General features: G+C 44.8%; 1 protein-coding gene across 1 annotated transcript; it reads right to left on the bottom strand.

Moving 5' to 3' along the window:
• Positions 1-2690: 2690 nt before the first annotated feature.
• On the bottom strand, positions 2691-11933 carry LOC132520234 (nmrA-like family domain-containing protein 1). The gene is made up of 5 exons (XM_060149025.1): positions 11916-11933; positions 11595-11807; positions 7791-7890; positions 7084-7274; positions 2691-2954 (listed from the first exon to the last, which is right to left on the bottom strand). The coding sequence occupies exons 1-5, from the start codon at positions 11931-11933 to the stop codon at positions 2691-2693; spliced, it is 786 nt and encodes a 261-aa protein (XP_060005008.1).
• Positions 11934-14274: the final 2341 nt, after the last annotated feature.

Raw genomic sequence — 14274 nt, 5'->3', positions numbered from 1 at the left:
ACCATATAACTGTCTCCTGGAGATTTGTTCCCAAAGAAGGCCCCTGGAAAGATGGTTTTTTGGAGACTTTAGTCTGCCATCTTCTCGGTCTGCCGGCTTTCTGAATAAAGTTGTTATTCCTTGCCTCAAAAAAAAAAAAAAAAAGGCCTCTGGAGAAATCCCGGTGGATGAGGTTGCAGCGACCCTTTCTCATGCTAGATGCTAGGCTCGTCCTGCCATCTAGTGGTGGGCAAAGGGAGATGGCAGGGACCAGACCCCCGGCAGAGGGCGAGATGAACCTGCCGTCCAGGAAGCCACGGGTGGGTAGCAGGTCAGGGGGAGACCCAGAGCATCTTGTGAGCACCTCGGAACTCAGGGTGATATACGAAGGAGGCGAAGGCAGGAGTTATTCTCAATAATAATTATAGCTACTGTTTATTGAGTACTTTTTATCTGCTAAAGACTGTCCAAAGTGCTTTTTACACTTTTACTCTTGTAGCCCTCCCAGCACACCTTGCGAGGATGGGGAAACTGAAATCCAGAGAAGTCAAGACACTTGCCCAAATTCACACAACTAGTCAGTGGCACAGACAGGAATCAAATTCAGCATCCTCTGACTTCATAGCTAATGTTTCTAGGAACATTTCTAGAATCAGAGAGAGATACCTCCTTCTGCATCCCGTCTGTTCCGTCACCTCCACCCTCACCCCCACCCAACCCATTCCCTGGACCACAGAGGGTGATTGCATTCCCTGTGGCGCACAGCCCATTTCCACCTGCTGTGCTTCTTGTGGGTTCCCAAGTCTCTACCCTGAGCAACTCGGAAGGGAAGCTTTTCTCTCCCTAGGCCTGGAGATTGTAGGGGGAGAAAAGAGAGGGCAGTGGTGGAGTCCCCCGTCTTTTCTTTAAAAATGTTAAAATGTTTTAGACCAACTTTAACAGCTCTTTTCCCCTTATTGGTTGTGTGAGATGGAGATGCAAACTAGGCCCCTAAAATGTACTCATTTCAGATCGGCTGCTTCTAAAGTTTGCTTCTAAACCCAGGGAGGGTTCCTTGTGCTTTCCAGGAGCAATAGTGGGGCTGTCCCAGGGCTACCCCAGCCTTGTCCCAAAGGCTGAAAGAACCAACCTGCCACCCAGTGAACATACAAGGGGGCCAGGGGATGCGCAGGCCTACAGGCAGGCCCATTTAGGGGATGCTGAGGTTTATTTAGGAAACAGCAGCCATTCTTCCTGCCTGGCCCACCCAGAAGGGTAATAAACCACCTATTTTTAGTTTAGGGTTTTGTTTTTCTTTTCCCGTTTTAGAAATTTATCCAGACCCGTTTGCCAGGGTTGAGAGCTTGAGCCAGATAGAGTCGGGGGATAAGGAGAGTGCCTTTGGGAAAGGAGTGTGGTCCTCAAATTGACAGTAATTTCCCCTCGAGGACCAAATTTGTCTGCAATCACCTCAACATCATTCATTCAACAAATACCACTTGATACCTTAAGAGACAAAAAGGCTGATGTTTGGCATTGCTGAGCCCAGGTCCCAGGCCACTGTGTCCTCTCACACAGGCTCTGCCACCCTGTTGTTGCTCAGCCACGGCCAGCCCCATCCGCTGCCTGCCCCAGAGTAGTAGGGACTCACCCCCTCTCCCGAAAGTGGACAGCCTCTTGCCCTTTCAGTATCAGGTGGTGGTTCTCACCACTCTCCAACCCATGCACCTGTTTATTTCCCTCTTCTTGAAACGGTATGATCAATAACTTTATTCACTCATTTAGTCAATCAACATTTATTGATCACCTATCATGTGCCAGGCACTGGGATAAAGAGGGGGGCAAGTCTCTCACAGCCAAGAGGAAAATAAGTAAACAAGGCAATTACAGTATGGGGTAGAAAATGCTAAGCCAGAGATATACAAAGATACTATGGGAGCCCTTCCATCACCTTCTCTTTCCACTTCCCTACCGTTCCCCAGACACTGCCTCAAGCTCCTGGCCTTTACCCACAGCAGAGCCTCTGGGCTTCACTTGTAGCTAAGTAGCGCAATAGCCCCTCTTGCCCTGGCGTGACACAAAGCAAAACAAAAACTGAAAAGGAGCCATGGCGGCCTTTGGAGAGTGGGCCACTCCAATAAGAAAACACACAGAAGCAGAGGTGCTAAAAAGAAAGTTTGTGAAATGGATAAATGAGGGGTAGGTGAATGAAAAGATGAGTAATTGAATGATGATTTAATGAATGAATCAGAAATGAGCTTCTAACTTTGAAGCAAAACTGAATTTCAGTTTCCAACACTCGTGCAGTTCATTGAACACCATGTTCCCCAGAAAACTCTACAAAGATTTTTATGTTAAGAAATTAAAATCACTTAAAACTTCACTGAGAATGTGACAATGCATCTGAACAAGTCCTAGGAGTTGCCTAGGGCAGTTCCAGAGACAGGCCTCAGGATCACTTATGCAGGAGAAAGCTGAGTGCCCCCATCCCCACTGATTCATGTTAGGGAAGACGCTCCAAGTTCCTCAGGCCAGAGCCTTCTGAGGCAATGGGCTGTTGGGGAGAGAGCTACAAAAGGTGACAGGCTGCGGGCTTCTCATTTAACCTAACAGGTGTACCATGCTTATAAGTAGCTGGAAAGTTATATGTGGGTCAAATTACTATGTCAGATCAGCTCTGCAGTGTTCCCCGCCAGGGAAGCCTTTGGGGGTGTAAACCATTGTATTCTAACCTATCTGTTCTGTAAACATAGATGTTGTGCTATAAAGAGGACCAGGATCTGGGAGGAAGGACATTGTTTGCTCGGGGGCCTGTGTGAACAGCTTAAATGCCCTTCGAGGTTCTTTGAGATGAACTGGCTGAAGCTTTTGACTTTGGGGTTCAGTCGGTGGGTGAGCTTGCTATCACAGTCTGGCTTCATTTGATAGAAATGACACATGTTGGCCATTTCCTTCGCTGCAGGAAATTCTAGCTTCTCGTAAGCTTCCAGGGTGATCTTTTAAGAACAAGTAAAATAAAAAAGAAGAAACGAAAAAACAGGAAATGTCATTGCCCTCATTTAAAACAGTTTGAGAAGAAATTATTCACTTTCATGATGATACAGGTCCACAGTTCTTTAGCCTAACTCCAAGTCCCAAGAAACACGGAAGTTTTTTCATAAGCAGTTTGGCAACATACTGACTTTTCTGAACTGATTTGGTGGCAAAACCTGATCTGAACTTATGGGAAGTTATTTTTGGTCTTTAATTATCCCATTTAGTGGAAATAGTCATGTCTTTGTCTGCAGAGATATTGATGTGTTTGATTATAGGGTCCTGCCCCAGCCCCTGATGTTGATGTTGCATAATATACATAGATATAACCTATCTAAAAGCTGAAAGATTCTGAAAGTGGAATTGTTTCTGACCCCAAGCACTTGGGATAAGGTATTATGGATCTGTAGCCCCTTCATCTGACCAGCTTTCATATACATTTTCTCCTGGGATTCCCTCAGCAGCCCTCTGAGATCTTCTACCCATTCGGCCCTGCATGCAGCATCAAAGCACCGGGCTCTCCATCCTTCCCTCCTGACCCATGTCCCTTCCATCACCACTCCCTGCCTTGGTTGGAAATGAGCATCTCGACTTCAGCCATCCCAGCCTCGGCCAGGGCCGGACACAACAAACGCTGCCCATCACACACCCACCTTCTATCACCCTCCACAAAACCCACCCCTTGAGTCCCTTCTGACACTAAATAGAGCAATAGTTCTGCTGCCTGAATCAATCAGCTAAGACCATTTCTTTTTTTTTTTTTTTTGGCTGCACCACGTGACATGCAGGATCTTAGTTCCCCAAAGGGATTGAACCCATGCCCCCTGCAGTAGAAGCGCAGAGCCCTAACCACTGGACAGCCAGGGAATTCCTGCTAAGACCATTTCTAACTATTGGATCCAGTATAATCTGTCTTTAGCCCCCAGAGATAAACTCTAATCTCGCTATTCCACCTGGCCTTAGAGAAATGTGACAGACGCAAACTCATATAAAACAATGATCGTCATATGCTATTTATAATAATGAAAAACCAAGACCAACCTGCAGCTCCAAAAACAGAGGAATGGTAAAATAAGTTATGGTACATCTACTCTAAAAATATTATGCAGTTACTAAAATTAATATTTTTGAAGAAGTTTAACAAAATAGAAAAATGCTCGTAATATAATGTCAAGTGAAAAAGCTGGTTACAAAATTGTACATGTCGTGTTGTTTTAATTTTATTACATATATACTGGAAAAAGACTAGAAGAAAATGTGTAAATCTTAACAGTTACTATCTCTGATAGATTAAACAATATGATTTTTATATTCTTTTTTTATAATTTTGTGTATTTTCTTCAATAAGCATTTGTAATTTTTGAAATCAGAAAAAAATTTAAGTTTTAGTGAGTCTGGAAATAGAAGGCTATAAGAAAAGCATGGAAGGTGACTTCTAAAATGTCTGTCTCCTTGAGTTACTCTCTTATCCCGTAACTTTGGTAACTAATATCCCTCAGTAAAATAAGGGATCCTTTTCTGCAGATCTTTGAAGGAAACAGATGTGTTCTGTTGTGTCTCACTTTCTGAGAACCGTGTTCCTTTTGGGGCTAGACAGGCAGTTTCAGCCAGATCAGAGTTCCTGGTGGGAGTTTGTTCTGGGGGAGAGGGGAGTAGTCCCTGAAATAATTAGGCAAACAGCCTTCTTCTGATCAGACTGGGGAAAAGTCAGACTGCCAAGGCTGGGGCGCCACCTTGTGGCCACATGCATCCTCCGCCAGAGTAGCGTAGCCTGTAAGCATTTTCCCACTCCAGACCAGTGGGCAGCGGCTTCAAGTCAAACTAGTTACTAAGAACAGCATTAACCATTCTGTAGAACTTCCAGCCTCCAATCCCCTAAAACTTTGGGTGCCAGAGAAGTTTCTGCTGCATTGTGAAATAGCTTGATGTACCAAAATCAGTCAGAAACCAGGTATGTGACTGAGAGATGCTTGGACAGACCTGAGCCTTCCCAAACAATGTCTACCCGGTCCTCTGAGAATGAACACATACACACCATATGCCCACACTCTTCACCTTCCTCCCCTTCTACTTTACAGAGTTCAGACTCCACAGACAAAAATGAATAGAAGACCCGAATTCAAAGGCACTGGGAGAAGGGTCAATCACTGAAAAGTAAATTTGCACCCGGGTATAAGAGACTTTGCAGACCTTTTCATCAAGTCCATCTTTTGAGTGGGTGGTGCCTTCTTAGGAGTTCCCCAGATGTGGTTTTATGGCTGGATTAACAACTACAATAGTTTTCCCCCCAAAAGATCTCTCAGCCTCCTCACAGCTCCCGTCCCTGAGGTGAACTGAGAATATAGATACCCCCTCAAGACTCAGGGCCCAAGAGTTGCAGAAGAAAACAAAAACCAACCCTCTATCCCTAACCCTAGGAAACATTCTAGAGCAAGGGTCAACAACCTTTTTCTTGAAGAGCTAGATATAAATATTTTAGGCCTTCCGGCCATATGGTCTCTGTCACAACTACTCATCTCTACCACTGTCTCCTGAAACCAGCCAGAGACATACATAAACAAAGGTATGGCTGTGTTCCAATAAATCTTAATTTACCAAAGCAGGCTGGACCCCTGTAAGGAAAAAGGGACTGTCTCCACTCTGGAGAGATGTTAGTGCTGGGTAGAGCCTTAGTAGTCATCCAAACCACCCTCCCCCTCCACAGATGGGACAACAGCAGCAGAGAGAGGCAAAGAGCCGTGTTAGTTAATGCCTGCTAGCTTGAGGGAAGATATGGGTCTTCCTTTCAGCTGCGAAGGTGTCTCTGCCTGGCAGGCACAAACACATACTTCCTTCTCAGAAACGCTGTTCTCTCTCCTTCCTCTTATCAACACCTGCTTGGAGAAATGGCCGGCAGTGCTCAGGATCATCCGTTCCCCTCGCTTCTCTATAAAAGGTCTCTTGTGGCCATTCCAGCCTGATCGGTTATTGCAGGCTTACTAAGTGCCAGACCCGGGGCCAGGTCCCTCCCATGTGGGTCTCGTTGCATCCTCACAACAAGCCTATGGCAGGTGTAATAGCCTTTTTTTTTTTTAATTTTTGGCCACACCACGTGGCTTGTGGGCCCTTAGTTCCCCAACCAGGGATCGAACCTGTGCCCCCTGCAGTGGAAGCAAGGACCCCTAACCACTGGACTGCCAGGGAAGTCCCATAATCACCTTTTTAACATCTGAATAAAGGGAGGCTGGAGAGGTTAAGTAAATGCCAAGTTTCCCCACATAGATAAGGGCAGAGCCAGGATTTGCTTACTTCCCCAGACTGCCTCTGGTTCATTCCTGTTGTTTCTAGAATTTAGCCAGGCCAGCTCTATGGCTCCCTCCACCCATACACAGTCTTGCCCACCCTCAAGGACCACCTCAAGGCTACTTCTTCCATGAAGCCTTCTCCTACCCTCTCTGACCACCTATAGCACAGAGAGTGTGGGTAACACAATTAAGCACCCACAGTGTTCTGCTTTGGACTGATCACTGTGACTTCATGTGAAAATTACCATTTTCACCCCAACTCTGTTGTAAACGCTTTAAAAGATAGCACCAGGTACATAATAGGTCCTTGAGGTATACGTACTACGTGCCAAACACTAAGCTAACCCCCTTAAATATATCCTCTCTAATTTTCGGAAAACATCCCAAGGTAGATGCTTTCATCCCACTTTATGAATGAGGAAGCGACAGCTCAGAGAGGCTAAGTGCCATGCCCCATGCAGACCAGCTCTGGCAGACTGGCCTGATCAGTGATGAGCTCCTGGGAGGAGAGGGTTGGTACAGCATATATGGAAACTTTGTACCTCGGTCTTCAGAGTCTAAGTTCTTTCCACCCAAAAGGAATTTTACTTTAATAAACTGATTAACCTGAAGCCAAAGCGATAAGGTCATAAGGGTGGAATTCAGATACACCAACAGATGAAGACAGATTCGTGGAACAGGAATCCTCTTCAATTGTTTCCCACAGCCTAAGCTCAACCCTGCCCAAATCTGTCGAAAGTCTCCCAGAATTTGTAAGTTAGTGGGCTGTGACCATTTGCGATCACGTTTATATCTCTTAAGAACTCACCTCTGCATCTCGGACTTCTCTCCCCAAACCCTGGGACAAAGCATCAGCATATTGCTGTACTGTTAGTGCTTCTGCACTGAGACCCACGGTCTTGCCTACAAACTTCTCTGGCAAATTAAAAGTGCTGCAGATGACCTCTCCAACATCAGCAACAGAGATACCATCCACTGGTACATCCCCCATGGGCAGTGCTAGTTTTAAAAAAGAAAAAAAAAGATAAAAATAGCTAATTACTTCACATTCTTTGTAGGTCCCAGCACTTAAACAAGAGGGATGGGAACACTGAGTAGCCGCCGTCTATGCACAGTTATAAGGTTTGCTGGAGAAAAATACTGTAATGCCTGGGTGTTGATTTAAAGAAAAAAAGAGAGTGACCATTTACTAAGCATATCCTGTGTGAAAAGTATGACTGCTATCTCTAACCCAGACATCTCTGCTCAACTCCTGACTCATATGTCCAACTTCCTACTCAACATCCTTACTTGACTGTTTAATAGACATTTGAAACTCAAGGTGCTCCAAAATGAGTTCCTGCACAACCCACTCCCCCTACGGACTTCCCCATCTCAGTTAATGGCAACTCTATCATTCCAGTTTCTCAAGTCAAAAATCTTGAAGTCAACCTTGAGGTGTCTCTCCCACCCCATATTCTTTCCTTTTTTTTGAAGTCCTATTTATAGTATGTCCAGAATCTGACCACTTCTCACCATCCTCACTGCTATCACCCTGGTCTAAGCCACCATCATCTCTGACTTGGATTATTCCAAATTTGGGCTCCTTGTTTCCACTCTTGCCCTTCCACAGTCTCTTTTCAACACAAAAGTCGGAGTGTTTCTGTAAAAACTAAAGTTGGCTCATGTCATGTCTGCCCAGAGCCCTCCAATGGCTCTCTGTGTCTCTCAGAAGAAAAACCAATGGCTTACAGGACCAGACCTTCTATTACCTCTGGCCTCACCTCCTACTACCCTCTCCCCACCCCCGCAACTTGCTCTGTTCCAGCCACACTGGCTGTTCTCTCTGCCTGAAAAGCTCTTCCCCTGAATATTCACAAAGCCCATTACTTACCTCCATCAGACGTTGCTCAGATGTCACCTTCTCAAAGAAGCCCACCAATCACCTTATTTAAATTTCACACACAACTCCCTTACTGCTAGCACTCCACAAATACCTTACTCTGCCTTATTTTTTTACTGCACTTATCACCTTCTAACATATAATATACTTTACTTATCTATTATGTTTATTTATCTCCTTCTAACATATATTTTACTTATCTATTATGTTTATTTATCTCATTCTAACATATATTTTACTTATCATCTATTATGTTTATTATCTAACTCCTCCACCAGAATATGAGCTTAATGAGGGCTCAGCTTTGTCCGTTTTGAGCTGTTTATTACTGATTCCCCAGTAAGTGACTGGCACATAGTAGGCCCTCAAATATATATTGAATGAATGAATGAGCAAACATATTGGCTTGTTTAATCCTCAAAACAACCTTGAAATATAGGAATATCAGGTACTTGCCTGAGGCTGCTCAGCCAGTAAGCAGCAGAAGGGGGGTTCAAACCCTCATCCGTCACTCCAAAGCCTGTGCCCTTCCTGCAGTGTCATATAGCCTCTCATAGATTCCCAGACTCCTGAGGCTGGAACCCAATGTGGACATGATCTAGCTCCAGCACTCTCATTTTTTGAACTGAAGAATCTAAGTCTATTGACTCACCCAGTGCCTCCCAGTTAGAAAACAACAACCTAGGACAAGAATCAAGGTCTCTGAATTTCAGTCCAGTATAAAAGTGACTTCAGGCTTAGCAACCAGGGACTAAATATCGTAGCTTGTCTTTTGCAGCAAAATTAACTTCCTGCCTGAATTTCTTGGTAGGCAAAATGTCTGCTCGTTCCTCTGCTTAAATTATAATTGTAATTTATATTTATAAAAAAGCAGTCTGAGTTTTTTGAGGCACTCAGAGTCAAGTCTCTTCTGACTTTGAGGTTTGTTTTTATTTGAAGGTTGAGATTCTTGGGCTGAGTTTAAAAGCAGCTAAGGGACAGCAGTAAAGAATGTGGTTCTGGAATTCCTTGGCAGTTCAGTAGTTAGGACTCTGTGCTTCCATTGCAGGGGGGCACAGATTCCATCCCTGGTCGGGGAACTAAGATCCTGCATGCCTTGCAGCGCAGCCAAGAAAATTAAAATAAAAACGAGAAAGAATATGGTTCTGGAGCCACACTGCCTGAGTTCAAGTTCTGTTTCTGCCTTATTAGTGACCTTGGCAAAGTTAACCTATCTGTGCCTCAGTTTCCCCATCTGTAAAACAGACACCAAACACCCAGTAAGTGCTGAGTAAATGTTAGTTATTCCTCTGGGGGTGGGGGTGGAGGGGATGAGGCTCCGGGATACCTGAGGCTGGGTTTTACAGATGTGAAGACCCCGAATGGGTCTGGGTACCCCCAGAAGTTTGAGGCATCACCTCTTCACCTAGGGCCAATCTAATCCGTAGATTACAATGTCCTAGTTCACGACCTGGGAAACGTCAGGTGAGCTGGCTTCTGAAACCTGGTAAGGGCATAGGAAGAAGGGCGGGTGAAGAGATATGTCACCTTTATACATTTATCTTGTCACTTGTTGAACTGTTACCCAAGTCGTCTGTGACGTGTGGCATGTGCTCCTTGTTCTAGCTCAGGTCTACTTTGCCACTAGTTATGCCCCTGATGAGTCTTAATTATGTGCCAAGGAAGAAAGACTGACTTGCTGACACTGATTCTCCCATATTCCTTCCACTCCACAGAGCCGCCCTTGGACTATGGGCAAAGAACATGTCCCCAAAGGGCAGGGGAGTGCCAGCATTGGAATTACCAGGAGTCCTTGTCAAAACTACAGTCTTCCAGGCCCCAGCCCAGACTTATGGAATCAGACTCTGCAGGCAGGGCTGGAAACCCATCCCCGGGAGTCAGGGTCCCTCTAGGGATTTCTGACCCTGGGACCCAAGTCAAGAGGAGAATGTTTTCCCTGTTGCCACAGAAGGGCAGAGAGATGAGCTAGTAGGAGAAATCATCTCGTCCAGCTTCCCCATTAGACATGAGGAAACGGAGACTTGAGGCCACATGGCTCACTGCTTATACGAGGGGTGTCAGCACGATAAGACTGCAAGTGTAATCCTTAGTGTTTCCAGCCCAAGATCCAGCTCTCTGGGAAGTCTAGGGCAATGTGGGGTCCCTCTCAGCACTTCACACAGGGCTGAGCACATGGTAGGCACTCAGACGGCATGCATCCGCTGAAGAGAGGAATGAGGGGAGGACAGCAGGTGTCTGGTTAGCTTTCACGGCTACCTTCCACGTACTAGGGTGTAGTACTCTCCATCAGAGGCTTTCACTGGCTTCCAGGGGCCAAGAAAGTTTTCAAGGTAAGCTGCCGCAGGGACACTGGCCATGGGAACGCCAAAGGAACCAAAAATGGTTCCATCCTGCTCTTAACTTTTTGAATGGTACCATTTCTGAAAGAGTCTGAACCCATCCATTACATTTTTAAAATCTAATCTTCATATTTTTCTAGTTTATACGTATGTATAATTTTCAAATAGTACTGTCTTGGGGGAGAAAGTAGATCTCATAACGACAAAGAAGTTCCCTGCACCTTCATGCTGATAGCTGCTCTCCAGAAATACCACTTTCATCTCTTTCAGCTGCTTCTTTTTTTCTAAATAATATGTTTATACTGCTAATTCTTGATTTTTCTCAGTTTAAGATATCGTCTACCAAATTTCTACTATGACAGATGAGTCCTCATCTTCAGCTCTCTCTCTCTCAGTTTCTCTCTCTCTCTCTCTCTCTCTCTCTCTCTCACACACACACACACACACACACACACACACACACAGCCCACCATGACCATCACACACATACACAAACATGATTCCCTTTTTTTCATCCTCAGCATATCACAATTTGGGACTACATCATTCATCAGTGCTTACACAGCTGAAGCTGAGCCATGTGATATTCTATGGTTACATTTACTTTTTCTACAAATGTTCATTTTCCCTGGAGTTAATCACCGTGGGCTTATTTGCTTGTTTGCTTACTTCTTTTCCTATGTACCCATTACTAATTCATCCCCAATTCTCTGCCAGAAGTGAACATATTCATTACACTTTTGTTCTTCCCATCTCACTCTCAGAGTAACCTTAATCTGTGGAGTGTTCTTGCTGCCACCCCTCACGTGCCATCTACAAACAAATGGTGAGAATCAGAGGCTCTAATGGCTGGCTCCACCACACGGTCACTGTCAGATCCCCAAGGTCACATTTGGACAGGTGTCACATAACACTGACTTTACAATCACCTAACAATCCACCTCTAACAAGTACCTGAAGTACATATATTTCATAAATGCCAGAGAGATGTTCTGGGATGAGGCTTACATTTTTGCCCAGGCTGAAGGCCTACCGCCTTCCAGGGAGGGCAGAGTAGCCAGGGAGGAGAAAAAGAAAGGGCTCAAAGGTGGTTCCCACTTCTTTCTCTTTGCTGAAATGGTCCCAGAAGTTGGTCACCATGAAGGCTCCTTTCAAGGAGGCCTCCACTGATGCCTTGTCATTCAGATCGCCTTTTACCACCTCGGCCCCAAGGTCCCGGAGCACCTGCCCATTTGGTTGAGTCGCATCCCTGGCCAGTGCTCTCACCTCATACTTTTTGCTCTCCAAAATGGCCCTGGCCACAGAGCCACCCTGCAGGATTGGGGAAGAAGAAATACGGGAAGGGTCAGGAAGAATGTTCACTAAAAGAAGTTGGTCAGGGAGTCCCGTTACTCAGAGTAAAGCTGCTGTTGTAACTACTTTGGGAGGCATCCGCATGGCCTTGCAAGAGTGGTTTTCAAGCTAGGTTTCTCACAGCCTCCTCAGTGGTAGCTTAGCAGAAGCCATGGGGGGGGGGGCGGGGGCAGAGAATGGGGGAAGTTGGAGGCAACAGGGAGGCCAGGTGAGCAGGGCACCAGACTCCCCAACCCAGACTAAGCAATTCTACTTTTATCTGGTTGTAGACTTCATTTTTAGGTTCTTCATACAATTTTACTTTCAAGACAGGTTCCTATTCTATATATTTTTTTAAAGGTTGAAAACTTGCAGAAGTTTCTTTTTATAGAGTTCAAGGCCATTCATGATATGATCATTACTTGCCCAATGTATCCACTCTACAAGTATTTACTGAATGCCCTGTGATGTATGCCAGGTACTGTGCAGGGTTACTGACATTTGGGATCCTCCATCAAATTGGTTGGATACCCGTCCTGAATTTTTTGTGTGTGTGTGCCACAAAATCCACCTTCACCATCTCTATCCTACCTAGTGCCCTGGGAGGCCAACCTGTATGGACTCTATCAGTGGGCCCCCTTGCCCTCAGTTGGGGTCTGGCCAGAGGAAGGCATCAGAAGGGGACCCAAGGGTTGAAGGAGTGGTGACCCCTCCATGTGCCTCTCTCTGTGTCAGAATTCCTTCTTCTTATGAGGACACCATTCAAATTAGATTATGGCCCACTCTCATGGCCTTGCTTTAACTTAATCAACTCTTTTGTTTTAAATAAATTTATTTATTTATTTTTGGCTGCATTGGGTCTTCATTGCTGCGCACAGGCTTTCTCTAGCTGCAGTGAGCTGGAGCTACTCTTTGTTGTGGTGTGCGGGCTTCTCATTGCGGTGGCTTCTCTTGTTGCAGAGCACGGGCTGTAGGCACGTGGGCTTCAGTAGTTGTGGCACGCAGACTCCGTAGTTGTGGCTCACAGGCTCAGTAGTTGTGGCACATGGGCTTAGCTGCTCCACAGCATGCGGGATCTTCCCGGACCAGGACTCAAACCCTTGTGCCCTGAATTGGCAGGCGTATTCTTAACCACTGCGCCACCAGGGAAGTCCCTAATTGACTCTTTAAAGGTCCTGTCTGTAAATACTGTCAATTCAGAGGTACTGGGGCTTAGGGCTTCAACATATGAATTTGGGAGGGGACACAATTCAACCCACAACATTGACTGTTGTAATTATTTCCTCATAACTGTACTATAACCTAAATAACATTCTCCTTGAAGAGAGAAACTCTTTATCCCTGTTTACCAACCGTGTTCTGAGACTAGTGCCTGGCACATTGCAAGTTTCCAATATCTATTTATTGAATAAATGAATGAAGTAGAAAAAACGAAATCTCTGTGCTCTCCATTCTCAGCTTTGGGGGTGGATAGTCCTGCCTGGACCCGCCAGGAGATGGAGATGGAGGACCAAATGATATAGACCAGTATGAAAAAATAAGAGGAGTTGGACCAAAACCAGGACTGGCTCTCCTAACTACTCCCACGTTAATATTTCATTAAGACCCAAACCAGGAGAGGAATTCATCCATCTTGGCCCTGTTCCTTTAAACTAGCAAGGACACACCAATAAACCTATCAGCTTGAGAAAGCAGCCCCCAAAGCATCCATTTTTGTTGTACTTAACTGTACTAGACCCTCCTTGCTTTTTCTGGATTGTGCCCTTTTGGACCCAGTTCCCCTACAGGTGAGTCCATGTTGAGAGTAGCATTTGAATGGCAGGCACTGGAGATACTGCTCAAGAGTTTGACATGCAAACACACATACAGGTAAAGGTTAACACGTCCCCTGTCAAATTTAATTAGGCATCTAGTATTTTTTGTTTTAAATTTTATTTTATTTATTTTTTTATATAGCAGGTTCTTATTAGTTATCGATTTTATACATATTAGTGTAATACCATATTTAGAAAGTAGTAGCACTTCCTTTTATATCTCATCTTCTTTTCTTTTTTTTGAATTTTACTTAATTTATTTTTTTATACAGCAGGTTCTTATTAGTCATCAATTTTATACACATCAGTGTATACATGTCAATCCCAATCGCCCAATTCATCACACCACCACCACCCCTGTCCCCGCCGCTTGTCCCGCTTGATGTCCATACGTTTGTTCTCTACAACTGTGTCTCAATTTATGCCCTGCAAACCAGTTCATCTGTACCATTTTTCTAGGTTCCACATATATGCGTTAATATACGATATTTGTTTTTCTCTTTCTGAATTATTCACTCTATATGACAGTCTCTAGACCCATCCACATCTCAACAAATGACCCAATTTTATTCCTTTTTATGGCTGAGTAATATTCCATTGTATATATGTACCACTTCTTCTTTATCCATTCA

This window comes from Lagenorhynchus albirostris, chromosome 5, assembly GCF_949774975.1.
Source record: "Lagenorhynchus albirostris chromosome 5, mLagAlb1.1, whole genome shotgun sequence".
Taxonomy (NCBI): domain Eukaryota; kingdom Metazoa; phylum Chordata; class Mammalia; order Artiodactyla; family Delphinidae; genus Lagenorhynchus; species Lagenorhynchus albirostris.
The sequence above is the reverse complement of the archived record's forward strand: the minus strand, read 5'-3'. Positions and strand labels throughout refer to the sequence as shown.

Excerpts from the sequence above, each read along its gene's own strand:
- LOC132520234 (XM_060149025.1), bottom strand. Across the intron at positions 7,891-11,594 it reads ATTTCAGCAAAGAGAAAGAA|AGACTGTGGAAGGGCAAGAG; the intron begins GTGGGAACCACC and ends TGTGTTGAAAAG. Across the intron at positions 2,955-7,083 it reads GAGAAGTCCGAGATGCAGAG|ATCACCCTGGAAGCTTACGA; the intron begins GTGAGTTCTTAA and ends TGTTCTTAAAAG.